The sequence below is a fragment of the Tympanuchus pallidicinctus genome, unplaced genomic scaffold, assembly GCF_026119805.1.
Source record: "Tympanuchus pallidicinctus isolate F22 unplaced genomic scaffold, pur_lepc_1.0 scaffold8, whole genome shotgun sequence".
In the NCBI taxonomy this organism is placed as follows: Eukaryota; Metazoa; Chordata; class Aves; order Galliformes; family Phasianidae; genus Tympanuchus; species Tympanuchus pallidicinctus.
The window spans coordinates 33,918,929-33,944,089 of NW_026294802.1; the positions used below are offsets into that span (position 1 = coordinate 33,918,929).

At 38.7% G+C, this 25,161-nt stretch overlaps 2 protein-coding genes across 4 annotated transcripts in view; one reads left to right on the forward strand and one right to left on the reverse strand.

Annotated features, from left to right (window-relative positions):
* TMEM117 (transmembrane protein 117) overlaps positions 1 to 25,161 on the reverse strand; it is a 192,172-nt gene that overhangs the window by 146,519 nt on the left and 20,492 nt on the right. For 2 of the 3 annotated variants that reach the window (XM_052668710.1, XM_052668713.1), the window contains exon 3: positions 15,392 to 15,524. In XM_052668710.1, the coding sequence (XP_052524670.1) occupies positions 15,392 to 15,524 (133 nt within the window). Of the gene's footprint in view, positions 1 to 15,391; positions 15,525 to 25,161 lie in introns of those variants that run through there. The other variant, XM_052668711.1, reaches the window with a different exon arrangement.
* On the forward strand, positions 18,005 to 22,698 carry LOC128073627 (P2Y purinoceptor 1-like). Its single transcript, XM_052668714.1, has 2 exons — positions 18,005 to 18,256; positions 21,544 to 22,698. Exons 1-2 carry the CDS (start codon positions 18,187 to 18,189, stop codon positions 22,563 to 22,565), a joined length of 1,092 nt encoding a protein of 363 aa, XP_052524674.1. The 5' UTR covers positions 18,005 to 18,186; the 3' UTR covers positions 22,566 to 22,698.

Consider the following 25,161-nt stretch of genomic DNA (forward strand, 5'->3'; position numbering starts at 1 on the left):
ATATATTTAATAGTAATGTCGATGTGTTCTAGGAACAGCAAAATACATGAGGGGCAACTCTAAACCTGCTGTTAATTCTGAAGTACAATTTATGTCAGACAAGTAAATCAGTACCAGTTAAAAGGCACATTACAAATGTTTAGCCACAGTGCCCCCTAGCTGTCTTAATTTCGCTTGTATAATTTCAAAATAGTTCATAGTTTTGAGTACAGAAACAAGAAAATAAAAGGCAACACTGGGCTCTCAACTACCAGCTTCTTATGAGCACAAAATGAATTTTTATCCCACTGAAGACAACATTTCTCTAGCATCCAATGAACAGAACAGTTAATTTGGAACGTGCCAGCCAAAATCTAAGGCATATTATTAATAGTGTTATCCAAAGTTGACTTGAATGGCTCAGGGTGTCTACCACCTCACTAGGAAGCCTTTTCCAGTATTTGATCACCTTTATAGTAAACAGGTTTTTCCCAAACCTGCCCTCGAACAGCTTTGTGCTATTCCTGAGCATCCTGTCATCAGTTAACAGGGAGAAGAGCCTGGTACTTCCCCTGCACTTTCCCTTCTAAGGAAGTTGCAGAGAGAAATTAGGTCACCTCTCAGCTCCTTCTTCTCCAGACTGGGCAATCCAAGTGTTCTCAACCTCTTCCCTCAGGACATACTTTCCAGCCTTTTTACCTGCTTTGCTGCCCTTTTCTGAATGCCCTTTTTCACGTATCTTACAGAATTACAGAATGGTTTAGTTTGGAAGGAATCTTACATATCATCTAGTTCCAATCCTTTGCCCTGGGCAGAGTCATCTCCTGCTAGACTAGGTTGCTCAAAGCTCAGTTCAACATGCCGTTAGCACTTCCAGGTATGGGACATCCACAGCTTCTCTGGGCTATATAAAGATTTTCTTCCTAATGTTTAATCTAAACCTTCCCACTTATAGTTTAAAACCATTACCTCTTGTCCTGACATTACACTCTCTGATAAAGTTCTTCTCCAGATCTCCTGTAGGCCCTCCTTAGGCACAAGAAGGTGGCTATAAGGTCTCCCCAGAGCCTTGTCTACTCAGCTCACCTCAAAAGGCCTATTTCCTTTCTGTTGGGGGCCCAGAAACCAAATATAGCATCTAAGACCCAGGTGGGGTCTTAGAGACAAAACCTGTTACTAAGTTAAGAGCAAAACCCTGAGCGACCCCAAAAACTAGAATTTTGCCTTTGTCAAAAGGTGACAGAAAGTGTCATGAATACAGATTAGGTTAACTGATCAAAGATTGAGTTACTTATCTTAGGACCACTAGACAGGCTCTTACAGATGATCCTAGAACATCTAAGAGACAAGAGGTCTCCCCATTTCCACTGTCTGCATTCTTCTTTGAAAGATTATACAGAGAGAAAAGGACAGAAATACCTTCGGAAAGAACCACAAAGGCCATAGAACAACAAAAAAAAATATTTAGCAATGAATACTGCATTGCAAATGGCTTCAAAGAACTCAAGCAATCTCTCTCACAATATATGCACTCTGCATGTACTCTGCTTATGATTCACTGCATATTAAGGCAGAAGAGAGAGAACCCAGATCTTAATGTCCACTGAGTGGAAACATTCTGGAATATAGAAACAGGAAGCTTTCAGCAATAGGAGACGTAAGATTTTTGTTCTTAACTCTGACAATATGACAATCTAGCACTTACTCTCCATTTCCTGCAGGAGGCTGACAACTCTTGGAAAAGAAACAACCTGAGATAACTAAAAAGTTTCTGAGTTACAAGCATTGATCACAGATGGATTGGCTGTGGTAGTGTCATGCTCTAGCTCACGTGATTCAAATTAGTGGCAGGAATTTTTTTGTTGCTAGTAATTTTTTCTGTCCTAACTCATGCTCATCTTTTTTAAATGCACATATGAATTCTGCTTCGCAGGGAATGCTAAGTTTTGTGAGAAAGCAATTCTTAATTATCAGCAACGTAACTCTGAGAACAAGACTAAAAAATTCCTTTGTGGCTCCAAGTGACCTCACCTATTTATGACCAGAGGCAAACAGAAAAGATCTATTTTAACCATCACAACTTTGGGGCACATTTCCTCTCTTCTGTCCCTGAGCCAATCTTGCAAGCCTTGCTATCAAGCACAAGTTCACAGAGAGCACTAATAACTGGTGTCACAGAACCAAAACTGTGAGATTCCACTGCCAATGCACTGCTCAGGAGCAGAGCTGCTGCTCTGGGAGGCATCAGGGAGCCTGCGAGGTCTTGGCCTCTGCTGATCTAAGACTAGAACAAAAATGCAGTGCAAGTTCCCCTACTGAGCTTTATGCAGTACAGAATGTAATTGACCCTCCTGATATTTCAGATTGCTAAGTGCTAAGGGAACACCCCTTTTTTAGCTTTGCAAGCTTTAAAACTAGAAAAAAGGTTCTTTTCATTGTATTATCATTTCTGAAACAATAGAGGGCTAATTGTAATTGCCAAATGCTGCTGTTAAATTTCATAAATTTATGTTCTCAGTTATCATTATGCATTAAATACAATGAAGTATTACAATAGATCATGTGAAAGAACCAGAACCTACCGTGTGTCCTTACTCTTCTTTTCAAAGCCTATGTCATTGAAAAACATTTCAGCACAAATCTCTTTACAGGTTGCTTCCATTTAGATAGGATCTAACCGTGTGGTTTTCAACACTTCATTATAACTTTTACAACCAGCAGTGCTCTCTGCCACAGTCATGCTGATTCTTTTACAATAAAAATGTCTCTAAAAATAAGTTCCCAACCTACCCTTTGCCAGGTTGATAGCAGGTAGGAGGCAAAATATTTCTAATCTATCTGCAAAGCATTCAAGAATTTTCTGTAGGAAATCTCGCATGGAAAAAAAAAAAAAAAAAAAAAAAGTGCATAGGAAAATGTATCTCAGCTTACATTAACCTTTTTGCACATATATTTAAATACTATTTCACCACAGAATTCTGGAATCTAATGCTCAGCTATTTTTAAACTTATTTGTTCCAAGACAGGTGAACTGCATTAAGGATAGCATTTCTTTTAAAGAAAAAATCTTGAAATAAGAAATTCAGTAATGTCTTTAGTCAAAAGCATACATCAATAGATGGTGAGCTGCTCCATTTTTTTCAAAAATACCATGTACCTTTATTATTCCTGTCTCTACAGATGTATGGACATTCACTCCTAAGCACACACAAACACAACCAAGGCACTCTAAAATACAATGTCTATTCTTCCTTTCATAAAATATCCTATAGAATGGATGAAACAAACATCTCAGTGAATGTAATTCTAATTTGCCTGAACATTACTGAAAATGGCTTGTTAATTATAATGCTTTAACACTAAATGTCATTGAACAATGGTAGCATGGAAAAAGCTGTGGGAACATGCATTAAAAAAAAATATTTTCATGAATTCAGCAATTGCTGAATGCTATCAAGTACTGTCATAAGTAGATATGTGTACATTAGTCAAAATGGTCTTAGAATTCTTGAACTTCAGGTTTGTTAACATTTTATAGCAAGCACTCACTATTTTATTGTTCTGGATAACTGCACTGATCTGCTGTAATTGCTGTTTTGGCTGCCCAGCTAGAAGAATGTGTTAATCATTTAAGTTCTTAAATTGTACAGCGATGTCCTAATCTAAACCTGAATTTGTGAATTATTGAAGACCTCACTTTCTTAACAGCAGGCAGTTGGAAACACAAGTAAAGCTCACAAGCAGACATAAGATAAATGAAGTCACTACCATAAGACAATATAAGAAAACTTTCAAGAACTTATTTGAGTGCTAATTCTTAAGTGAGAGTGAGAAAAGGTGGACTCAGAGTTCAATCCTTCCAATTGCTCAGGTGCACTGCTTACACCTGAGCTCCCTTGGTTAGCGACACCTTCTCACCTGGTTCTCAGTCACTGTTTCAGGCCATGACCTGGCAATTCAATTCCCATGCAGCGTAGGAGTAAACTGGGAAGAAATTAAGAAAAAAAAAAAACCAAAAAAAAACCAAAAAAAAAAAAAAAAAAAAACCACCTATAACTTCTTCAGTATTTCTGCTGACCAGATTTTCTATACCAAATTCTGAAAAAAAACCTCCTTCTTCCTCAAATTTACTGCCTTTTTTCCCATTCGAAAATTGGAAATTAAGGCCAGGGCACATGAATTTCTGAAAAAAGCAGGTAAATAGGTCTTTTTAATGGGCAATTTATTTCTGTTACACTTGTAGTTGTAGGTTGATTGATGGTTACAGCACTAGATACAGCTACGCATAGACATGAATTATCACTTGTTAAACTGGGACATTTCTATAAAAAATTCTGTGCTCTGACTTTTCAAGATGACAGCAAAATATGTTTTATAAATGCATGTGCTTTTGTGGGGGTACTACAATTGTGAATGCTTGAATAAACTCAAACAGTACTCTCTCTGAGAACAAACTTAGTATTTTGTTTTCTTCTATTCTCCCTCACACTACTGAAAGATGAAGAAAACACACACATTGCAGTTTAACCACAAGCACCAGGGCCATAACCTCACACAGCCTAACTTAAGTGCTCATACAAGCAGCCACATTCCAAAGTGAGACTCTAGATACATAGAGGGCCTGGGGAAAGGCACTAACAGCGACTTTGTCTCAGTTGTTCCCCTGCAGGAGCAGATAGCAGGACATGGGCCAAATTTCTCTGAATCAAATCAGCTGCTGCTGCTGCCCAGGGAAACAAATGCCTGCAATATTTCTTCTGAAACTACTACTTTCTAACTTTTTATGTTCTCTGTCCTGGCTTCTATGTGCAGCAGCCTCACTAGTCTGGGGAACAGGCTGCTTGCCCATCTGCTGCTCCTACCTACTCTGTTGCTGGCAGAGATGATGGGGACAGGTGGGCTGTCTGCTCCCCAGAAAATCAGAATACAGCAGCAGTACCTAGTGCAAGCAAATGTCTCACTAGGGTGGCAGCTGCACTACATGTTTTTACATTCCAGGTATTTGATATCTTAGAAGGGATTCAGGCAAAGTGAAGAGGGATGAAAAGTGCCAAGAAGCATTTTACTTCTTTAAAATCTGCTTTTAGTGGAAGCACTAATTATTAAATTCTTCTTTATTAAAACTGTGTTTGTGTTTATGTGTATGTCCTCATATGAACTAAAACAAATGGGAATAAAACATGAATGGACGAGCTTTTGCAGGGATGGCAGCAGTTCCACAGAGACTGCCCAGCAGAAAATACGGCCCAATGCTAGCTCTTCATTACTAGCAAAGGACAAGGCTCCTGGAAGTACAGATTACAGCTTTACAGATTTCTTAGTTTATATAGTTTATATACATCACCCAAGGATTTCTTATGAAAGAAGACACAAGAAGACACCTAGGTCATTTTGACAGACCTATACCCTAACGTGCCTACAGGTTTCTTAGGGCCTTCAGCCTTATGATTACCTATAGGCAAATGGCCCCACATCATGAGCTCCTCTGGATCCTACTAACATTAGACAGGGATATTTGTTGTTTTTTTTTTATTATTTGGAACTTAACAGTTTGGGTTAGAGCAAAGCATTTCAATCTCCGGGAGACTGAACGCTTCTATGTCACAGGCAAAAAAACCAAGACGTGAACAGTAGGAACACTGTGGTTCCTCAATTGGCAAGAGGTCTGACAGAAGTGATAGTTGCACAAATCCTAACAGACAGCACTGCAGTTACAATGTCATAGTGTAATTAAAGTAATGCACTATCCGTGTCTACACATCAATTCAATCAAGAGTGGTATGAAAAAAAACAAAGCAGTGCTATAACCATTACCTGTACCTTCAAAAAGGAAAATACATATCAGTGAGTGCCCACAGGGTCGGTAGAAGAAAAAGAAAAATGTGTCTTTTTTTTTTTTTTTTTTTTTTTTTTCTGAGGTGAATGAGAACACATCATTTTTGGAATTGGTAAATTTATTGTATCATCAAAAACCAAACGTTTACATTTCCCTCATGATGCTTGGATTCATGGACTCTTCACATTGGTACCAAAATATCAATGGACACTTTGAATGTTTTCACAGAATCACAGAATCACACAGAATCACAGAATCACAAGGTTGGAAACGACCTGCAAGATCATCTACTCCAACCACCCTCCCATTCCTATCAGTACCACAAGCACTAAACCACATCTCAGCTCCTCATCCAGATGCCTCTTGAACACTGCCAGGGATGGCAACTCCACCACCTCCCTGGGCAGCCATTCCAGTGCCTGACCACCCTCTGAGAGAAAAAGTTTCTCCTAATATCCAACCTAAATCTCCTCTGGTATAACTTCTGGCTGTTTCCTCGGGTCCTACTATTTGCCTGGGAGAAGAGGCCAGACCCTTTTGCACCACAACCTCCCTTCAGGAAGTTGTAGGAAGTTGTAGGAAGTTTTCATTTGTGATGAAATGATTGTTTTCAATCATAATACTTCTAATAAAAAATAAAAGAAAATATGAAATATATAACAGTGGTACAAATGAATTTTTGCAGAAGGCACAATGACATAATGCCATCATCAATTCATTTAGTCAGTTATATACAGCACAGTAAATTTATATTGTGAAGGAGGAAAGGGGAATCAGTTTAACCAGCCCTCAGACATTTCCAAAGTCACATCAGCAACACCACAGCACATCTGTGCCACAGCCTTAAGTTCTAGCTTCTGTCCAACCTGCAGCCCCTCAGGTACTGGACAGGCTGCCGGCCCTCACAAGCTTTTCCCAGGACAGCTGCCTTTGTAGTGCCTGCTCATAGCTAACAGGTCTGGCTGCATTCCACACTTATAGTTCTTCCCTCTGGCATCTCTGATCAGGGACAACCTTCTTAAAACCAGCCATTAACACTAGAATGGAGAAAAAGCTCTTAAAGAAAGGGGGTTTTAGAATAGTGCAACCATTGTAGTTCTTACCTGAACTTATCAGCCCCTGAAACTAAAACAGATGGTAAGCATGACAAGTACCCACTGCCAGCCTGGGTCCTCTGCCTATGTCTTGATAGAGAACTCTTTCTAAAACTGATTTCCATAACTTAAATTTCTATGGTTTGGCCTAAGCTACCCCACAGAATTAACAGGAAAATGGTTCGGCTTGGATAATTTTTAGTCATTCCATCATTGATTAGTATGGCTTTCAGACTGATCTACCTGCATTATACTTTATAATAACACAGCTCCAACTGTATCACAGTTTTTTTTTGGCTGTGATCCTTCTAATCACAAGCAGGATCTCTAGAATTTCTTTATGAATAAGGGATCTCTTTTATAGCTTGCTTTACATCCACCCAGCCCGGGTTCTGTAAGGATCCTACTGCAGTCATTCAGCAATCTGCTTTGTCCTCTGCCTGCACCAAGAATGTGGACTGGGAAATTAATTTTTCAATCTTTCAAGGGCCTAGGATTTCAGAATTATCATCATCTAATTACAGCTAACCTAAACTTTTTTTTTTTTTCTTTTTTGTTCTGGTGCGCCCTTGCTCAGGAAAAGAAGCAGCTTGTTGAAGCACTTAACAGAAAATGGAAGTAATATGGCAGATTTATGACATGGAACCAAGAGGTACTTTTTACCAGGTGATACGGCTGAGAGTACATGTAGCTATAAACGTTAAAACAGCTTGAACTTGTTTGGAAAAAAATTAAGTAAACTTCGAATTTCACACACTGATGTTGACTCAAGAGACTTCAATCCCAGCTCCTTAGAAAACGTGGTTTCTTTTGCTCATGCAGTCTCCCTAGACACCTGTGCCTTAGGATCACAACTAGGATGAGAACCTGCAGTGAAAAGCCTCACCTGAAGAGCACTTAAAGACTGCAGCCATCAGCTTTCTTGGAGTAGTACTGTAAAAGCTGTACTCTTACAACTTTCTGCTCTCTGTATATCTTTACACAGGGTGCATCTGTCACAGCCTGTGTTAGCCTATGTGTCTTCCAAGAGCGTCCTCATTTTCTGCATACTCTGGGAAAGACTCACAGTGCCCACAAAGGATTAGTCTCTGAGAACAGTATAGCAGACTTACAGTTTTGAAATCCTTCCTTCCGGCAGTTCACAAAAGCTTGACATTTCTGAAAGTCACAGTGTAATGTAATAATCTTTACCAACTGAGTAGGGACAAATATTACGATCTTTTCTCTAGCTGGGTGCTTTAACAACAGAGCACAGTGAAACAAAACAAAACAGTTTACATTTTGCCATTTAAGATGACTGTGGTATAAAAATCTGACTGTAACAGATACAGAAAAAAGGATACACCAACACAGAGGTCATTAAACATGACTGGACAGACAAGTCATGTCTATGAAGGTGTCTGGAAGACTAATACAGACCCACCCTAGACCTTGTAGTTCTACAGAACAGTAACAGTAGTTAGTTAAAGCATATTCCTATTTGTACTTAAAACTTGCAAAAAAATGAGGCTGGTGATGATTAATCTTACAGTCATTGAAAAGCAAACAAAGAAACTAAAAGTCTGAATCCTGAATACGATATGGTGTAAAGTCTTAAGTAAATAAACATTTTTAGGAACACAATTATTTCTATGTAGCTGCAACCGGGGGTGGGCAAGAGGGGAAACTGGAATTGGATCCCAAATAATTTAATCACTTAAACAGAGTCCTCTTCAAAAAGAAAGTTAAAATTAATTAAAGGAACAGAATTAAAGGAAGTTTTGGTATTAATGTATATTGCAATTTCACACCTTTTCTACATGAGAAATAAGCTACAAGAAAAGATACAAGCTCACCAACATATACTTTCTCCTAGTGCTTTATAGTAACAACTGAAACCCATTGACAGTACAGGTAATAAATTCACTCAAAACCTCCTCTTGACACATCCAGCACTCAAAGAAGACAACCCTGACAACCCTGTATTACAGGCATCGTAATGTCACAATTAGCAACAGAAAAATATCTGGCTTCTACAACTGCAATGACACTTTGAAATGTTGAATAATGATGCATCTCAACATCCAATGGTCAGCTGAAAATTGATTCATCTGAGACAGCTGACATTTGGGAGGGAAGCAGTTACAACTCTGACTTTTGGATGTCACATGAAAAATACATCACTGTGTAATAATTTTAAAGATTTGGGCATTATTTACTGACACGGGCTCTCAAAGAAGAGAAGAGATTTCCTTTAAGCCATATGTTCTCCACTCAAATGCAATACAGTTGGAAAAATTTTACATTTTGGTACCAATTTAGATTATCTCAACATGTTCAGCACATAAAATTATATATCAAAGAGAAAAATAAGGGATAATTCCTGCACAGCTGAAGACTCAGAATTTCTTCAAAGGAGAATAATATAAATTAGGAACCATGAAGCTGTGACACACAAAAATCCAGAAGAGAAAACAAAATAAAACAAAACAAAACAAACTTGCACCGAATTTAGCTTCTCGCTGTTAAACTATGCCCTTTGCTGCCACCACGTGGGCCTTTTTGGAATACACTGGGAAACTGAAAACGTAGTCTTACAGAACACTACCAATGTTCTTTTTTTGCCTTTCCTCTGCAAACAAAGCATCTTTCCCACTTAATTAAAAAAAGTTTATAATACAGAGTTAAATTAAAAAATAAAAATTAAAAAAACCAACCTGTTTCTCAACTTTTAGATTTCTCAGTGCCTGAAATCACTGCAAAACTCCAAGAATCTAAAATGCTGGTTCACAAATAAACTCACAAAACATGTTTCAAAACAGTGGTGCTTTCATAGAAGAGATAGCACAGCTTCCCACCTGCATCTCAGCCAGACTCATCCTACATGTTGAGATACCACAAAGCTAATCAACGTTCTACAAGCTCACTGCAAAGGGTCAGAAGCTGATGAGACTCCAGGCAGTAACCAAATTTATTTGGTAGATGTCATGATATAATACTAATTAGAATAAGTAAGGTTTGAATCACATGTATATGCCTATGCTTATGATTAAAATAGATGGGTGCTCTGATGTAAGATGGCCCCAGTCTGCTGGACAGATTAAATGGGCACTGAAAACTAAATACAAACCTCTGAACTAAAAAGTGTTGTTAAGTGTCACAATTTTAGGCCCTGGATTCAGAGGTTTGCCACACAACAGGGGCAATTTCTGTGACACCTTGCAGTCCTCATGCGCTGCACAATACATTTATATTAAGCTTCATTTTGCAGATAAGAACCTCTCTACCTGTGAAACCAAGCTGGAACTGAATACCAGCATGCCTTGTGAAAGACTGGTACTGGGGACATACTGTAGTGAAACATATAACAGACCAATTATCAGTCTTCCAGCAGTGGCTGTGGTCATGGGCTGGGAAGGGATTCTGGAAACATCTGCGAGTTTGGTCACTCTGCAACACAAGAGATAATAAAAGCTAAAGGGGGGAACTACTGCCTTTCCATTGCTTTTGGCTTTTTAACTGAAAGAGATCTTCATCTGCTTCAAAAGACAAGATCTTTGTAGAGTCATCATTTTTAAAATCATATCAGCTCTCACCAGCACATTATAACCCCTACATTTTAATGAAATCCTGATCTAGTTTGTTCAATCATACCACTCAGTCTCCAAAATAGAAAGCAGAAATGGCCAAATGTAGGAAACAAAATGCAGGATAAGTATCTTACATTCCACTGGACTGCCCTGAGACAAACCTTCAGGTTAGAAGGCAGAAAATGCGAGAGTGCTCACTGGCACCAAGCAGAAGTTGCCAAACAGCTGACTTCACTACCAGAGGTTTGAACATCATTGCCACGCTATTTTCGAAAACAAAGGCTGCAAGTCCGAAGACAAGTGGCAGAAATCAGATTTCTGGTAAGGTAAGCAGAGGGTGTCCCTGTAACAGGCAATTGAGGGAGGTATTCAGAAGGGAGAGCACTCTGAAGCTTGCCACCTGACTGGATCTCATAGCTGTGATCTGAATATCATCGGGAAAACCCTCAGAATTCAATAGCACAACACAGCTCTAGTTTTCCATGCATCAGGCAGAGCTGGATTACTGCTGGTGCTACAAAGTTTAAGACCACTTTAGGACCACTTTAGATGTTGGCTAGTCTGTATGCTAGACCCCATGGGCACACTGCGCAGAGTACCATTGTGCACAAGTATGACAGGCCACAGGGTTCTGACAGCGCACTTCTATTCATGCACACTAAACACTATTGCACAATTTGCAATATATCCTTGGACCAGTGTGCATCACACCAAAGTGTACCAGAGTCTCCCTCTCTGTGAACTGTATTAGTAGCTAATGCAGATGCACATCCATTGAAAATATGTACTCAGCAATGCCCTTCTCACTACTTCAATGCCTCAAATTGCAGAGGAAATGAAATGGCCTCATTCCCACTGCACAGTTCAGTCTCTGGAGACACATAATATTTTTTTCTGATAACTTACAATTGGCTTTTATTGTGTCCAAGTATTGCAACTATTGTAAAATAAATCTTCTCTTCTTACTTGAGCATGAAGCACTCCTTAATGTTTCTTTCACTTATGAAGAACAGCTTTTTATGTCTTGTTCTCATAGCAGCTTTGACAGGTCCTGCTTTCCAGTTGACTGCTTCGCTATTCTGGCCGAATTGTGCTGCTGCATCCTCCAGATCTTGAAACTATTTAAATAATGGGTGAACCTTCCTAGCTCTGGATCATTTAACCTCTCTTTTCCACATCTTTTCCACCAGTTAGACCAACTATCTTTTTCCTGAAGCCTGTCCCTCAACCTTCCTGTGCCTTCATACGGTAACACATACTTGTCAGTAACATACTGCATTGGCATTTCATGCTTCTTGAGTACTTAGGAATGGTTTGGTAAGTAATGAAAAACATTCTTAGCAAAAAAATCCCCTAGCTACAATTACCTAGCACTTAAGTGACACAGACTCTGTAAGATGAGGCCTGAATGCAAAAGCTCTAATTTTAACTCTGTCTTCAGCCCTGGGTTAAACTATCATGCATAAAGTTGACATTCTTCCCTTTTTTCTGTCTTCATAGCCTGGTTTTCCACAGTGTGAGAAGGTTTGCCATGATCCTGACAGAGAAATTTTCCATTGAACACTGCGTTTTTCTCAGGCCTTTGCCCAATTTGGCTTCTGCTTGTTGTTATCAGAGATAAGAAGCAAAAATAGTCATAGATCATTGTCAGCTTTTGAAACATGTTTCCTCCACCAGATTTCAACTTTGACTAAAAGAGCAATAACCAAATTTGCAGTGGGTCAATGTAATAAACTGTGAAGTCCCTAAAAAGAAATATCACTGATATACATAGGTCGTTTCAAAAGTGATGCCTATTTATTTCCATGCAAATTGTTATTAAATTATCAATTATTGTTTATATTAACATTTAATTATTAATTATTATTAAAATACAACTACTATTTTTTCATCAGAAACATCGATATCAGCTGTGTATTTTCACTGGCAGTGTAAAAGAGCCTGCATTTCACATCCATAAAAATCTGCAACAGTGGAGGTGACCCACAGTTACTGTCACCACTGCTGGAATGCACCACCCACCACCTCACTGTGCTCACATCCACTGGTTGGCCTCTAGAAACATTCAGCAAGTATCAATGAATGTCAATGGGTGCAATTTTTTTTCTGCATGGAGTAATTCAGTGACACACTTTTGCTTCGTCCACACTTCCATGTCAGACACCAATTATATCAGACTGTCCCTCTACTGCCATCTGTCACACAGCAAAAAAACAAAACGAGATAGTGTCAGGAAAGTTCAGTCTCTACTACCATACCACACACATCTACCTTTGATGTCATGGGGCAACCTAATAAAATAGGAGGCATTACTTTCGTGGCAGCTCTCGTACATTCAAATACCAGCAATTTGTTCAGTTTTCACTATTCCTAGCAACCTATAGTCCCAACAATTACCCTTTTTTTAAGGAATACATTCAGCCTTTTTAACTTTACCACATTAAGGTACACATTAAATGAAATGTCTTCAAAAACACTTATTAAAAATACTCTTGACAAAAGTAAAAGATACCTTCTTAGAGATGGTAACATAGAAAGCACTCCTGGCATTGGTTTCTCAAGTCCTCAGCAGGATATTACTTCTGCTGTGATCATCTACACAGGCACACACATGCAAGACATAGGATTCTCCTACTCACGAGCCACAGAGGAATTTTCATTAATAATACCAAATGCCTGACATATAGGTATTCTTCAGAATCACTCTCTTGGCAGCAGACAGGGCAAGCTGAACAAGAGACACAGCAAGGAGCAAATACACTAAGAATCGTTCTCTTTTTTTTTCTCCTCAATTTCAAGGAAAGTAATTTTAAGTCTTTTACAGGTCTTGTATTAAAATGATACATATTCTGTGTGTGCCTGCGTTTCACAGAATCTCATAGGTGTGGGACCTGCTGGTCTCTACAGAGACTGTAACCTTCATGCAGCAGGTGGACTCTGACCTTCCTTTTGGAAACCAGTTTCTCTGATACCAGCCATTTCAGTAAGGCACTGTGTCAAAACACATAGACAGAAGTACCATTAAATGGGTTTCATGAGTATTATGTTTACTCAGGAAAGATAATCCACGCTTTAAAACATTTTATTATATCAAAGTGAAGTATTTGGTTTTGACAATGTTTGCCATTTGTTGAAGAAATGCTTTTCAAAAGTACTGACATTGTTCTACCTTGACTTTGAGAGGACAGCTCAGTTTAACTGATGCTTTAAGTTGTGCAGTTTGAAACTGAAACATTTTGTTCCTTACCCGCTCAATGCCTTTTTACCGGAATGTACACCTAAAACAGCTTTACCAAGCCTTTATCACATGTTGGAAAGTCAGGGTGATTTCTTAGAGCAGCACAGTCAGTTTCCAGAAATGATCATGACAAACCTGAAGCTAGCATCAGTTCCAGTCAAGGAGAGACTTCTCAGTGAGAGAGTAGATCAACTGACACCAGCCATTTTTGTAATAGATTCTGTCTATTTCCATGAACTCGGACAACGACTGCCACACAATCTTCTCAGTGCAGCTAATGGAAGTGTGTAACAGATAGGAGGAACAGGAATGTTGACAAGGACAAATGAACTCCGGTTTCCAGATATGAGCCAAGCTTTCAAAGCAGTTAATGCTTTGATTAATAGCCAGCTATAGCTCCTGGAGCTTTCGCAATACCAAATATAAATCTTAACATAGTACCAATAATAGACTGTGTAAATAGGGAAGGAAGAAAGCTGGAATGCTCCACCCTCTCCATTGCAGGCAGGATTATTCTGCCTATTATTAGGAACCTATTCATATTTACCACATCATTTCCTGATCATTTCTTCTCCTAAAATACTGAGTGATTCTGTTGCTTTATTCACCTTGCTTGAATCAATACAATTAGTCCTCATACCCCACGATTACCGCAGCTGGTCTCCATTCAAGTTCATTCAGTAACACCCAATCAATGTTTGTTTTATGTCTCATTGTTCAGAGAACTCCATACACTGTGTATTTTTGTTGACAGACATAAAAGTCCATTAAATAATACTGTATCAGATTCTGTCGACTTACAGCTGACATTTTTTTAAGAACAAGTCATTCAACTATTTGACACTGCTCTTCAACTCAAATATACTTGGAGTTTCTTATTTCTTGCAAAAAACTCCTCAGATGCTATCTTGCTTTTCATAAACAACACATCTAATGAGCTCTGTCTAATTAATTAATTTTGCCTGACTAATGATACAAGTTTTCTCACAAAAATCGAAATGATTTTGAGTACAAGAAAAAGCAAGTTTTCTTAAACCAAAAAGTTCAAATTAAAAGCTCAAATTGAAATGAATCCAAACAGAACAGACAGACAGCTGTTCATATGTCAGCCTTAATGTTACCCTGTTGGAGCACCTCATGAGTTAAAAAACAAATTAAAAATCAGATTTTTAAGAATCTTTTAAACAATCCAGATAAGAAAGCATTATTTTGTGCAATCAAAACAGCATCACATTACATATTTAATGTTTGGAGCGTGTCTCTAATTTCAATCAAATTTGAATGTTTCAATTTCTCTTAATTTTACCTCTGAATTTTCTGATTCCACACAAAAGTAATGTTTACACTTCTAATTTACTAAGTCCTAACTTCAAATTTCCTGACCTATACTTTCAAATCAAAGCAATTCTACATAATGTTCATGGATACCCTGTTGTTATTAGGCTAGGACTCCACTTCTTCTAACTGAAATTGTAATCTTCCTGGCAAATTAACCTATTACATTACTATTCTACCTACATTCAGAAAGAAGTGTTCCAGAAAAAAATGCTCGTGAATACTACTGCATTTACATTTTTGTAAGTTCTTGGTCACTCTTAAGCAGCGTAATATGAAAATTTTCCCGTGAAATATATTCTAGAGCAAAACAAACAGAAAAAAAAACTTTGTAACCTACCTCATATTCCCTGCCATAATGAGGAATAGATTATAAATGTGAGAGAAAATGAAGAGGAAGAGGATGGTACTGAAGAACATTGTCATCCAAGACCCGTGGTCCTCTCGAAACATTTTCAGACGGAGCAACTGACCTGTGGTATGGATATTATGAGAAACCATATTTTAGTCAGTCAGTAAATATGTGTTTAGATGATAACAAAAAAGAAAACAACAACAACAACAACAAAACAAAATAGTGTACTAAAGTGAATTTCTTGTTACATCCAATAATTCCAGTTTGTGTGGGGAGGACAGGTGACAGGTTTAGCATCAGGCAGCCACATTTGTCTTTTTCAGTTCAGCCATGAACACAGATTTTTCCTACAAAGCCACAAGATTGTTTCCCACAAACCGATTTGGTGACAAACCAATTTAGATTCTGATTCTAGAGACTAAATCATTAAACTGGACCTCTGAAGGAGTTCAGTTCATATCATCCCTGTGGCACCTGACTGAAAAGTGGCTGTGGTTTTATATATACTATATGCAATCCTACATGCTGGTTAAGCAGCCTTCATTATTTCCCTGCTCTAGTCATTAACACCCGTACCCAGCCTACTCTCATGCTGGCAGAGCAGGTATGCACAAGTGAACAAGAGTAGTCTAGAAAAAACGATAATTCCATCTTTTTCTTCTAGCTGAATTAGTTCCATCAACCCGCTGACACTGAGACTCATTGAATAGCAGTGCTGTAAATCTGTGCAGAAGTGGGAAGGAGTGATGGTCATGAAGGGCAAACGTGTAAAGTAAGCCATCCCACTTTCTAGAAACTGCTGCATCCCATCTTTCTAAAACAAACACCACAGCCAGAAAAATCTCATGGAATTAGTCTAGAAGTCAATGTAAGAGACATCTTTTGTGGCATTTGCTCAGCGTTCTGAGAAACAAGTCTACAAACTGGGAGGCTTCATAAGAACTTCAGGCTGCGAGATGTTTCTTGAGCAGTAGGAACAGTCAGATTTTGATGGTTGCCTCTCTTGTTCCACTGACTAGGGACAAAGTTGGGTTCAATGTAATGACATGATAATAGATAAATCATCATATGTGTTGGTCTAGCTCATGAAAAGCACAGGACATTTGACTCATGAGAAGAAGAAATTTTCTGAGCAGATGACTGCAGGGTCACTTAAGAATTAAAGAAAATGCCTGGACTAAAGGGATTCTACAGATACCATAAGAAAAGCCATCTCTTGAGTCAAAGACAGCTCTTACTTAAGCCCAAAAGTACACAAAAACATACAGTTAATAAATAAGTAAATCATCAACCCTCCTTGCAATAAAGTTGAGATTATCCTGTGCAAACCTACTGTTCCCCTGTTTTGTGAGTACTGCCACCATTTAATGGCAGCGCTGAAAAAGTCTGGGTTTCTAGAAGTACATTGAAGGGTTTAGACCTCAATAATACGGCTGTTCAGGTGGAATGACCTCACCAGTGAAACACACTAGGCGACTGCCATCAGATTTAGAATCCAAATTCTACTTTCTCATCATTTTACAAACAAATCTTTTACTATGAGCTCAAGTGGAAGATAGTATTGTCCTCTCTTACACTGTTGACTTTTGCTACATGGTACCACAACAAGGTACCAAAATGATTAAGTCTGTGAATGGTAACATAAAAGAACCATATCACAAAACAGAGCAGAGCCTACAGCCATACTTACAGTGTAATTATTATTCATTTCTTAGCCAAAACTGTACACCAAATGTTGTCACTGCAATACAGAGAACAATCTGCTCCCTGGAGTGTTTGAGCTGACTGTCTCTCGTAGTAATGCTCTCATCATTTCACAAATGTATTATTACAGTTTTGTCAGAGCAAGACTGATTTTCTTGTCCTCTCAATGAAGTCTTACTGCAGTACAGTACTCTTCTTATCCTGCTTTTCATAGTTTATATTGGATTTTAATGGTTCCAACTTTTGTTATTTATTTTCAGTAATTAATTACATAAACAGGAGTGTGCAAGTACCTAAACGCAGGTGCTTCAGTCATATGATGTACTTCACTTTTCATTCTGCAACAAATGCATTCTGCAAAGCACACAGGTATGCCTTATTGCTTGAAAAAAAGCTCTGCTTACTCTCATCTCATCACTGGACAGGTGAATCTTTTGTCTTGTTTTCTTCAGGAACATATTTTTCCTGAGTTAGCTTTCCTTTTCTTTCTTCTCCTCTCATTTTTATTCTCTCAGTCCTCCTTCACTGCCAATTAACACAGCAGTTTTTCACTTCTTTAGGTTTCCTGCAGCCCACTTGTGCAAGTAAGTTCATTCTACACAGTTTCCAGTCCGTCTTTATGTCTACTCCCATTGCACCTTCCCTCTCCGGAGCCTCTCAGTCTCATCCAGCCCATTCCTTTCCTGTACAGGCTCTGCGGTGGGGTGAGAGCTGCCCATTTCTGTAGTGGGGCAGCAATTCTTGCATGGAAGAAGGGGGGAGGGAAGTACAAAGGTACACACATGCCCCACACCCCTCCACCCTTTTCTTTCATGCTAGAACCAATGAAAGCCCCAGAAAGACCTAGACTGTGGATTTGTAGTGAGTCTGTTTTTCCCTGAAAAACAAGTGGAGCCTGCTATGTTAAGTAGCAATATAGCCTGACTGAGAGGAGGGGCATCATGATAAAAGTTCTCTCTCTTGCAGTTTGACAAATGCTCTCTGAATAGCTGCCACTGTCTATGGAATATTACCAACACCTTGGATTAAAAGCAGTATTTGCAAAATAGAATTGCAATTCTAGAAGATCAAGATTAATGGAGAAGAAAAGCACAGCATGGAATCTAGACTTCAGTAAAATAGATGACAGCAACATTTCTAAAACAGGTAAGAGAAAAATTGATTAAGTATTTATCCCACCTGTATTCTCCACAGTAACATTTTTTTTTGTACTTAGCTACTACATTCTGATTAGTACATACAAACATGTATACATTTCATATTATTTAAAGTATTTTTTAATAACTGTTGTCTTTGGTAGGCAATTTTTTAAGCCTTAAATATCCCTTTACCATAGTTCACTTGCTATATGTGCTTTCATTAATTCTAAGTAAATGAACATCATTTCTTAATGAAAGAAATAGTGGCTTAATCACAGTATAGACTGAGCCATTAGGAAGAAAGGAACTGAGTATTATTAGCACAGTGTACTAACTGGCAGAAAACTTGCCATTGTCTCATATATATATAAAAAAAAAGGCATCCCTGAAACTTATTACAGCACACATGCAGATCTACTGGGCATCAGCATAGCTCCAATGGCCGCAGGATACAGCAGGGCACGGTGATGATGTCTTTGCACATACAGTGAGACTGGGTTTTGCTTGTAGAGAATTCCTTACATTCTTCTAATGGAAGACCAGGAGGTCTTACTGTAGCACTGAGAGTCAAATTGCTTGTGCCTTTCTCTTGCTTATTACAGTATCTTGGAAGACATTCTTTTTTAATTTGGACCTCTTTGACTGTGTCCATCCTGTTTGATAGATTGTAAGTCATTCACCCCAATTGCAGTGCACAGTGTTTCAAAAATCGGGTCTTGGTTATGGCCTCTAAGCCCTACTATAATACAATGAATAGATAAGAAACAGTGAGAATATTTTAGAAAATCCAAATATGAACACCAGGGTTCATAGAATTCCAGGAAAACACCTGCAAGGGAATTTCAAAGAGCATGGGAAACACAGAAAAATGCAATCATACTTCCTAATGTGACTTTGATCTCCAAATTCATTTTACCAAGATATGCAGCTCCAGAACCTCCAGATAACTTACTCCGTGTAGGTCAAGTCAGAGCATAGTCTAGTAAACTCAAGGTGATGAAGAGGATAGGGGATTTCTTAGTTCCAGTCTGTAACTGCCTTAACAGAAGGGTATACATATAGTCAACTTACAGCAAAATGGATGAGATGGCACAGCTGTCTCTCCAATTAAGACTGATAACTCTCCTCAAGCATCTCTGGAAGAGACCTACCTCTCTCTCTCAAGCTCTTCCAGGAGCTTGATGATATCAGGAATCCCTGGCATTACAGTTGCCTTCTGCAGCTACAGACATGTTTTTTGTAGGCAGTTTAGGGCTTATTTGTGCTACCACCATAATTAGAATCAAGTGCTTAGTGCCTTCATTCATAATTATTTAAAAAGAAGGCAGAGAGGTAGGAAATACAACTTAATTCAAAGTACAAGTGAGATTTAGCCAAGATGATTATAGGAAAATATAACTTTCCTATACATATTAAAACTCCTTTTAACTGAACACGCTGTAAAGCAAATGTTACTTAATGGTATTGTATCATTAGGATGGCTACATTTTAAAGAATTTATGTTTTCACCTTATAAATGTTGGTTGAAGAAGAACATTATATAAAATTCGATATCCATAAAGACCATGGAGAAATATAGAGAAAGAATACTGTTACCCCAGGTTAAAGTACAGTGCTTCAATACTTAACAATATACATTTAAATAACAAATATTTCCAATCTCTTAAAAACACCAAAAGTTCACCACATGGCTTTCAACGTTTCTGGAAAGCCATTTAACTGCTTTTGTTGCTGAACTTGTACAGAAACAACTTTCCTTTGTAATGTTATTCAGTACAGTTTGAACTAACTTTTCCTAAGTACATTATCTGGGTGAGCCATAAATTTGTAAAGCAAAATAATGCAGTTTTTAATTAGCAGCTCATAGCTCTTACTTGCTATGCTCTGAGCTATGTCTGTGGACATACCTTCAGAAAAGCAATATTAAGGAAGGTACAAAAGCAAAAGACCACGTTCCAAAAAAGCACTACTATCAGCCTAACAGTTGAAGAAGTTCAAAAATCATTGAGTAATCAGTAACATTATGGAAAAGAGCTCTTCCTTCTATGTAAAGTGAGTAAATGCTGAGTAAAATTTTATCCCGCTTTCCTATCAAGTGCAGTAGTGGATTCTGATTTCTAAATGGCTGTTTTTATGACCCTAATACAAAGTTCTAACGTGGACAGACCTTGCAGATTAAAATAGAATCACTGAGTTACAGAATCATTGAATCACAGAATGGCTTGGGTTTGAATGGGACCTTGAAGACCATCTAGTTCTAACTCCCCTGTTGTCGGTGGGTCTGCGATCCATCAGATCAGGCTGCCCACGGTTCCATCCAACCTGGTCCTGAATGCCTCCAGGGATGAGGCATCCACAGCCTCTCTGGGCAATCTGTTCTCTTTCATCATTTGGAGAGAGGTTCTAGAAACATGACAATGAATTTGGTGACAGTTCACCCTGGTAAAACACTCCAGCCTTGGTTTTGTGTTGTTTTCATTTTTGTTTTTAATTAGGAGTTCAAAATCTATAGGACTAAAAATGAGTCTGCAAGCATGAAAACCTTGCTTTGAAAAACATACTGCAGATCTATATTCCAAATTATCCATAACAGGTGCTGATAGATTCTGGGCAATAACGACTGAGACAAAATGAACTCTTTCTATCCCTATCAAAACCACAATGGTTTTGGCCTCGAACATCTGTTTAGAGAAGAATGCCAACAAAAATCATGCATACAATAGCAAACAGGCATTTTGTTCACTGCTTTGGATATAGATGTTGGTGTTGCCTTCAGCACAACCTCATTTTTTTTAATACTTTCTTCTGGACCTCAGCCACAGCCCACTGCACAGCTACCCACATTACAAATGCCTCTAGGCCCAGTACAGGTACCCAAGCCAGTCACTGCAAGGGTGGAGTGAGCGTGGCCATTTATTATCCTTCTGCTTTTCTCTCTGCTTTCTGCAAAGCTAGACACAGATGTATTAGTCAGCAAAGGGAATCTGCTGTTATTAAGGGTGCATGCCTTTTTTCTCTCATGTGTTGTGCACTACAATAAATATTAGGGCATAATACAAGGGTTTTTAAGAAGGTTCATGAAGCTCTGCCTTTGATGGCATTGCTGTATAGTAAGCTTTAAGTGATGTCTATTTGGAATTTGCATTTTTTTCAGACAGAGGAGAACTTGTACATCCCATGTTCTGAATTCTTTCACCGGTTTAAACACGATGGATTTAACTAAAAAGTTTTTAATTGTCAATTCAGTATATTTAGATATTATTTTAAATTTGTTGGTCTGTTTTTCCCCTTCAGGCCCATTCCATGGAAAGATGACAAATGATACATGCATTATTTTCATTTGCAACAACCATCCTAAGCTGGAGTGGTACTGCTATTTGCTGATTCTGGTTAGCCTTTTCACTTTGATAGTGGGATTTCTAGGCAACATACTTGCCCTTCGACATTATGTGTACTGCGTGAAGACCTGGAATACTAACAGCATATTTCTAGTTAATTTGGCATTGTGTGACCTCACTTGGATTCTTATGGCACCTTTTTCAGTATATCATAGTCTCCAGAAGTCAGAAAACTATATGAATCAAACATTTTTTTACATCATAAGACTATTTTTTAGCATTAATATATATGGAAGTGTCTACTTCTTAACACTCATCAGTTTTGATAGATACTTAGGTGCTGTCCATCCTATCTCTTCATTAACATGGTGGAACAAAGGAAAGGCCATGTTTTGTACTGCTGCTGTATGGATCTTCATAGTTCTTGCATCAGTGCCAGAGATCTTCTGCACAATTGAAGCTGGAAGACAGCACAACACAAGTTCCCAAGATGACATTGGAAAATCCTTACAATTTGAAGTTCCATTCATACTCTCCAAAATTATATTGAGGTTTCTAATTCCAGTCACAGTCATCTTTACATGCTATATGTTGACTCTCAAAGCACTACTACAACTCTGTAAACGTCAGCAAAGAAGAAATAGAATTATTAGACCTCTTTTACTGATTTCAGCTGCTATGATTGTATTTGCTGTGTCTTTCACACCGTATCACATTACAATGATGGTGATGATAATTTACAAAACCTGTTGTCAACCATCCTCTGAGAGCATAAGTAGATTAATGGTAGTTTTTCAAATCACAGAGATCATCTGCAGCATCAACAGTTGCCTTGATCCAATCATTTTTACAGTAGCAAATAAAACATTCTATCAAAAAATAAAAAATATAAAATGTCATCCCAAATGCCAATGCTGCTGCTGCTGTCTAACACACAGGGCAAGGGACATCACTGTATCCCCAAGAACAGTGACTTAAAGATCAGTTTACAAAGACAAGCATCTCTTCCTACCCATTTAGCTTTGTACTGTTGGAACAGTTTAAAATTTCATCTCCTGTATAGTGCACCAATCCCTTGAGTAGGCAAGAAGAGACAGCAATGTAGAGTAAAAGTTAACATGTAAATCCACTGGAAAAGAAATGCTATTATACTATTATACTATATTATTACTTTAAATATTATTGTCATAAATATACATTAATCTATTGTGACACAGCACTTCTTCCCCACATGTACATCTGATATGAATGAACAATGAATAAAAGCTCTAAGGATCTGCTTTTGTTCTTGGTCAGAGAAATACAGAAAGTCTATGAGTAAACAGTGTTGAGGAGTCTCCTGATAGTTTCTGTTAATTATTTTTTAATATGTTTGTAAGTAGTATTGGGGCTGCACTGTGCAATTAGTAAGAGCCATGAAGTTAACAGCTGAACTTCCCAAGCGTTTGTAGAGAGGACTACTACAAGTTCTTAATTGTAATGCTACTTGCACTAAATTTCCTCTGGCAGTGGCAGTGGAAACTCAATAACCTGGATAAATGCAGCAGATTTCCAAAAAAGACCACAAAATATAAATAATAAGGGAAAGCCCCTGAAGACAGCCAGAGCCATAGTGAGTCTGCTTACAAAGCAAACAAGCATAGACTGAAGAGTTTGCTGAAGGTTTTTCCAGTGCAGCAGTGGCTCCAAACCAAGAGCACAGGCATACTGATAGTGCCTCAGAAACCTTGGGCAATTACAGCTGTCTCTCCTAAGTGTTCTGCTTCAGAGAATTACATTACTCTACAGTGAACTCTCAATTCACAAACAGGGACAACTGTGCAAAGGAAAACTTCTGAAGCACTGAAGTGGCTGAGCTGAGGGAAGAAACACTGCTACACAACAGTGCTTTTTCCTTGTTAATTTAGGGTCTCAGCATCAATTTCAAGACAGTCTAAAGTACAGCGGACTTTGCTTATTAAAACAGCACAATGTCATACATCATCTTCAAGAATCATTAGACTGGTGTTCTCCCAGCATATGTAGACAGTCATCCTTTACATTCAACTATGTGCTTTCTAGCTAAGTCTCACAAAATATCTTGTTAAGGCCATAAATCAGTGGGCAAGACAATTTTGTTTTCAGAAGTTACTAGTGACAATGTATTTTTAGGTATACTTTGCATAATGTCCTTTTCATTTTCATAACTTCAGTATGATTTTGTTCTCAAAGATGTATAAAAATATATGTCTACACTGACATTAAATCTCACTTGATGAATTTTTCAACAAATAAATTCAAAATATAAATGTATGCGTAATATCTAGAACATTGTTTTTTAAATTGTTTGTAACTGTGATGTGAAATGAAGGAACAAGTCTTGATAATCTGAAACATTTTAGATATGTTTATATGTTTATATGTGTATATTTATGAGGATCTCACAGTAAATTGTGCATCTATATTCTATTCTAGAGAGTTACATACTCACCTAATTGTTAAGTGCTGCTCTTAACCCCTTGATGATTTCTTAATCCTTAATTTTCCCATATTTTAAAAGAAAAAATATTCACCTTAGAATCATAGAATCACAAGGTTGGAAAGGACCTACAAGATGATCCAGTCCAACCGTCCTCCCATTACCACTGCTACCACAAGCACTAAACCACATCTCAGCTCCTCTCCCAGGCACCTCTTGAACACTGCCAGGGACGGTGACTCCACCACCTCCCTGGGCAGCCATTCCAGTGCCTGACCACTCTCTGAGAGAAAAAGATCTCCCTTATATCTAAACTAAACCTCCTCTGATACAACTTGCGGCCATTTCCCCGGGTCCTGTTTGTTGCCCGGAAGAAGACGCCAAACCCCTCCTCACCCCAACCTCCCTTCAGGAAGTTGCAGAGTGCAATAAGGTCTCCCCTGAGCCTCCTCTTCTCCAGACTAAACAATCCCAGCTCCCTCAGCCACTCCTCATAAGACTTGTGCTCCAGACCCCTCACCAGTTTCATTGCCCTTCTCTGGACACGTTCCAGGACCTCAATGTCTTTTTTGTGGTGAGGGGCCCAAAACTGACACTACTCAAGGTGCAACCTCACCTGTGCTGAGTACAGAAGGATGATGACCTTCCTGCTCCTGCTTGCCACACTATTTCTAATGCAGGCCAGGATGCCATTGGCCCTCTTGGCCACCTGGGCATACTGTCGGCTCATGTTCAGCCAAGCATCAACCAACACCCACAGGTCCCTTTCCTCTTCACACTCATCCAGCCATTCATCCCCAAACCTGTAGTGCTGCATGGGGTTGTTGTGCCCAAAGTGCAGAACCCGACACTTGGCCTTGTTGAACCTCATCCCATTCACCTCAGCCCAGTGATCCAGCTTATCTAGATCCCTCTGTAGGGCCTCCCTACCCTCAGGAAGATGAACACCACCTCCTAGCTTGGTGTCACCTACAAACTTACTGAGGATGCACTCAATCCCCTCATCTGGGTCATCAATAAAGATATTAAATAAGATGGGCCCCCACACTGACCCCTGGGGGACACCACTATTAATGGATTCCCAGCTGGCTTAACTCCATTCACCATGACCCGCTG

What these genes read in the sequence shown, in the direction of transcription:
- LOC128073627 (XM_052668714.1), top strand. Translation starts at nt 18,187, where the DNA reads ATGGAGAAGAAAAGCACAGCATGGAATCTAGACTTCAGTAAAATAGAT. An exon ending in CAGCAACATTTCTAAAACAG is followed by an intron (nt 18,257 to 21,543) that starts GTAAGAGAAAAA and finishes TTTCCCCTTCAG; the next exon opens with GCCCATTCCATGGAAAGATG.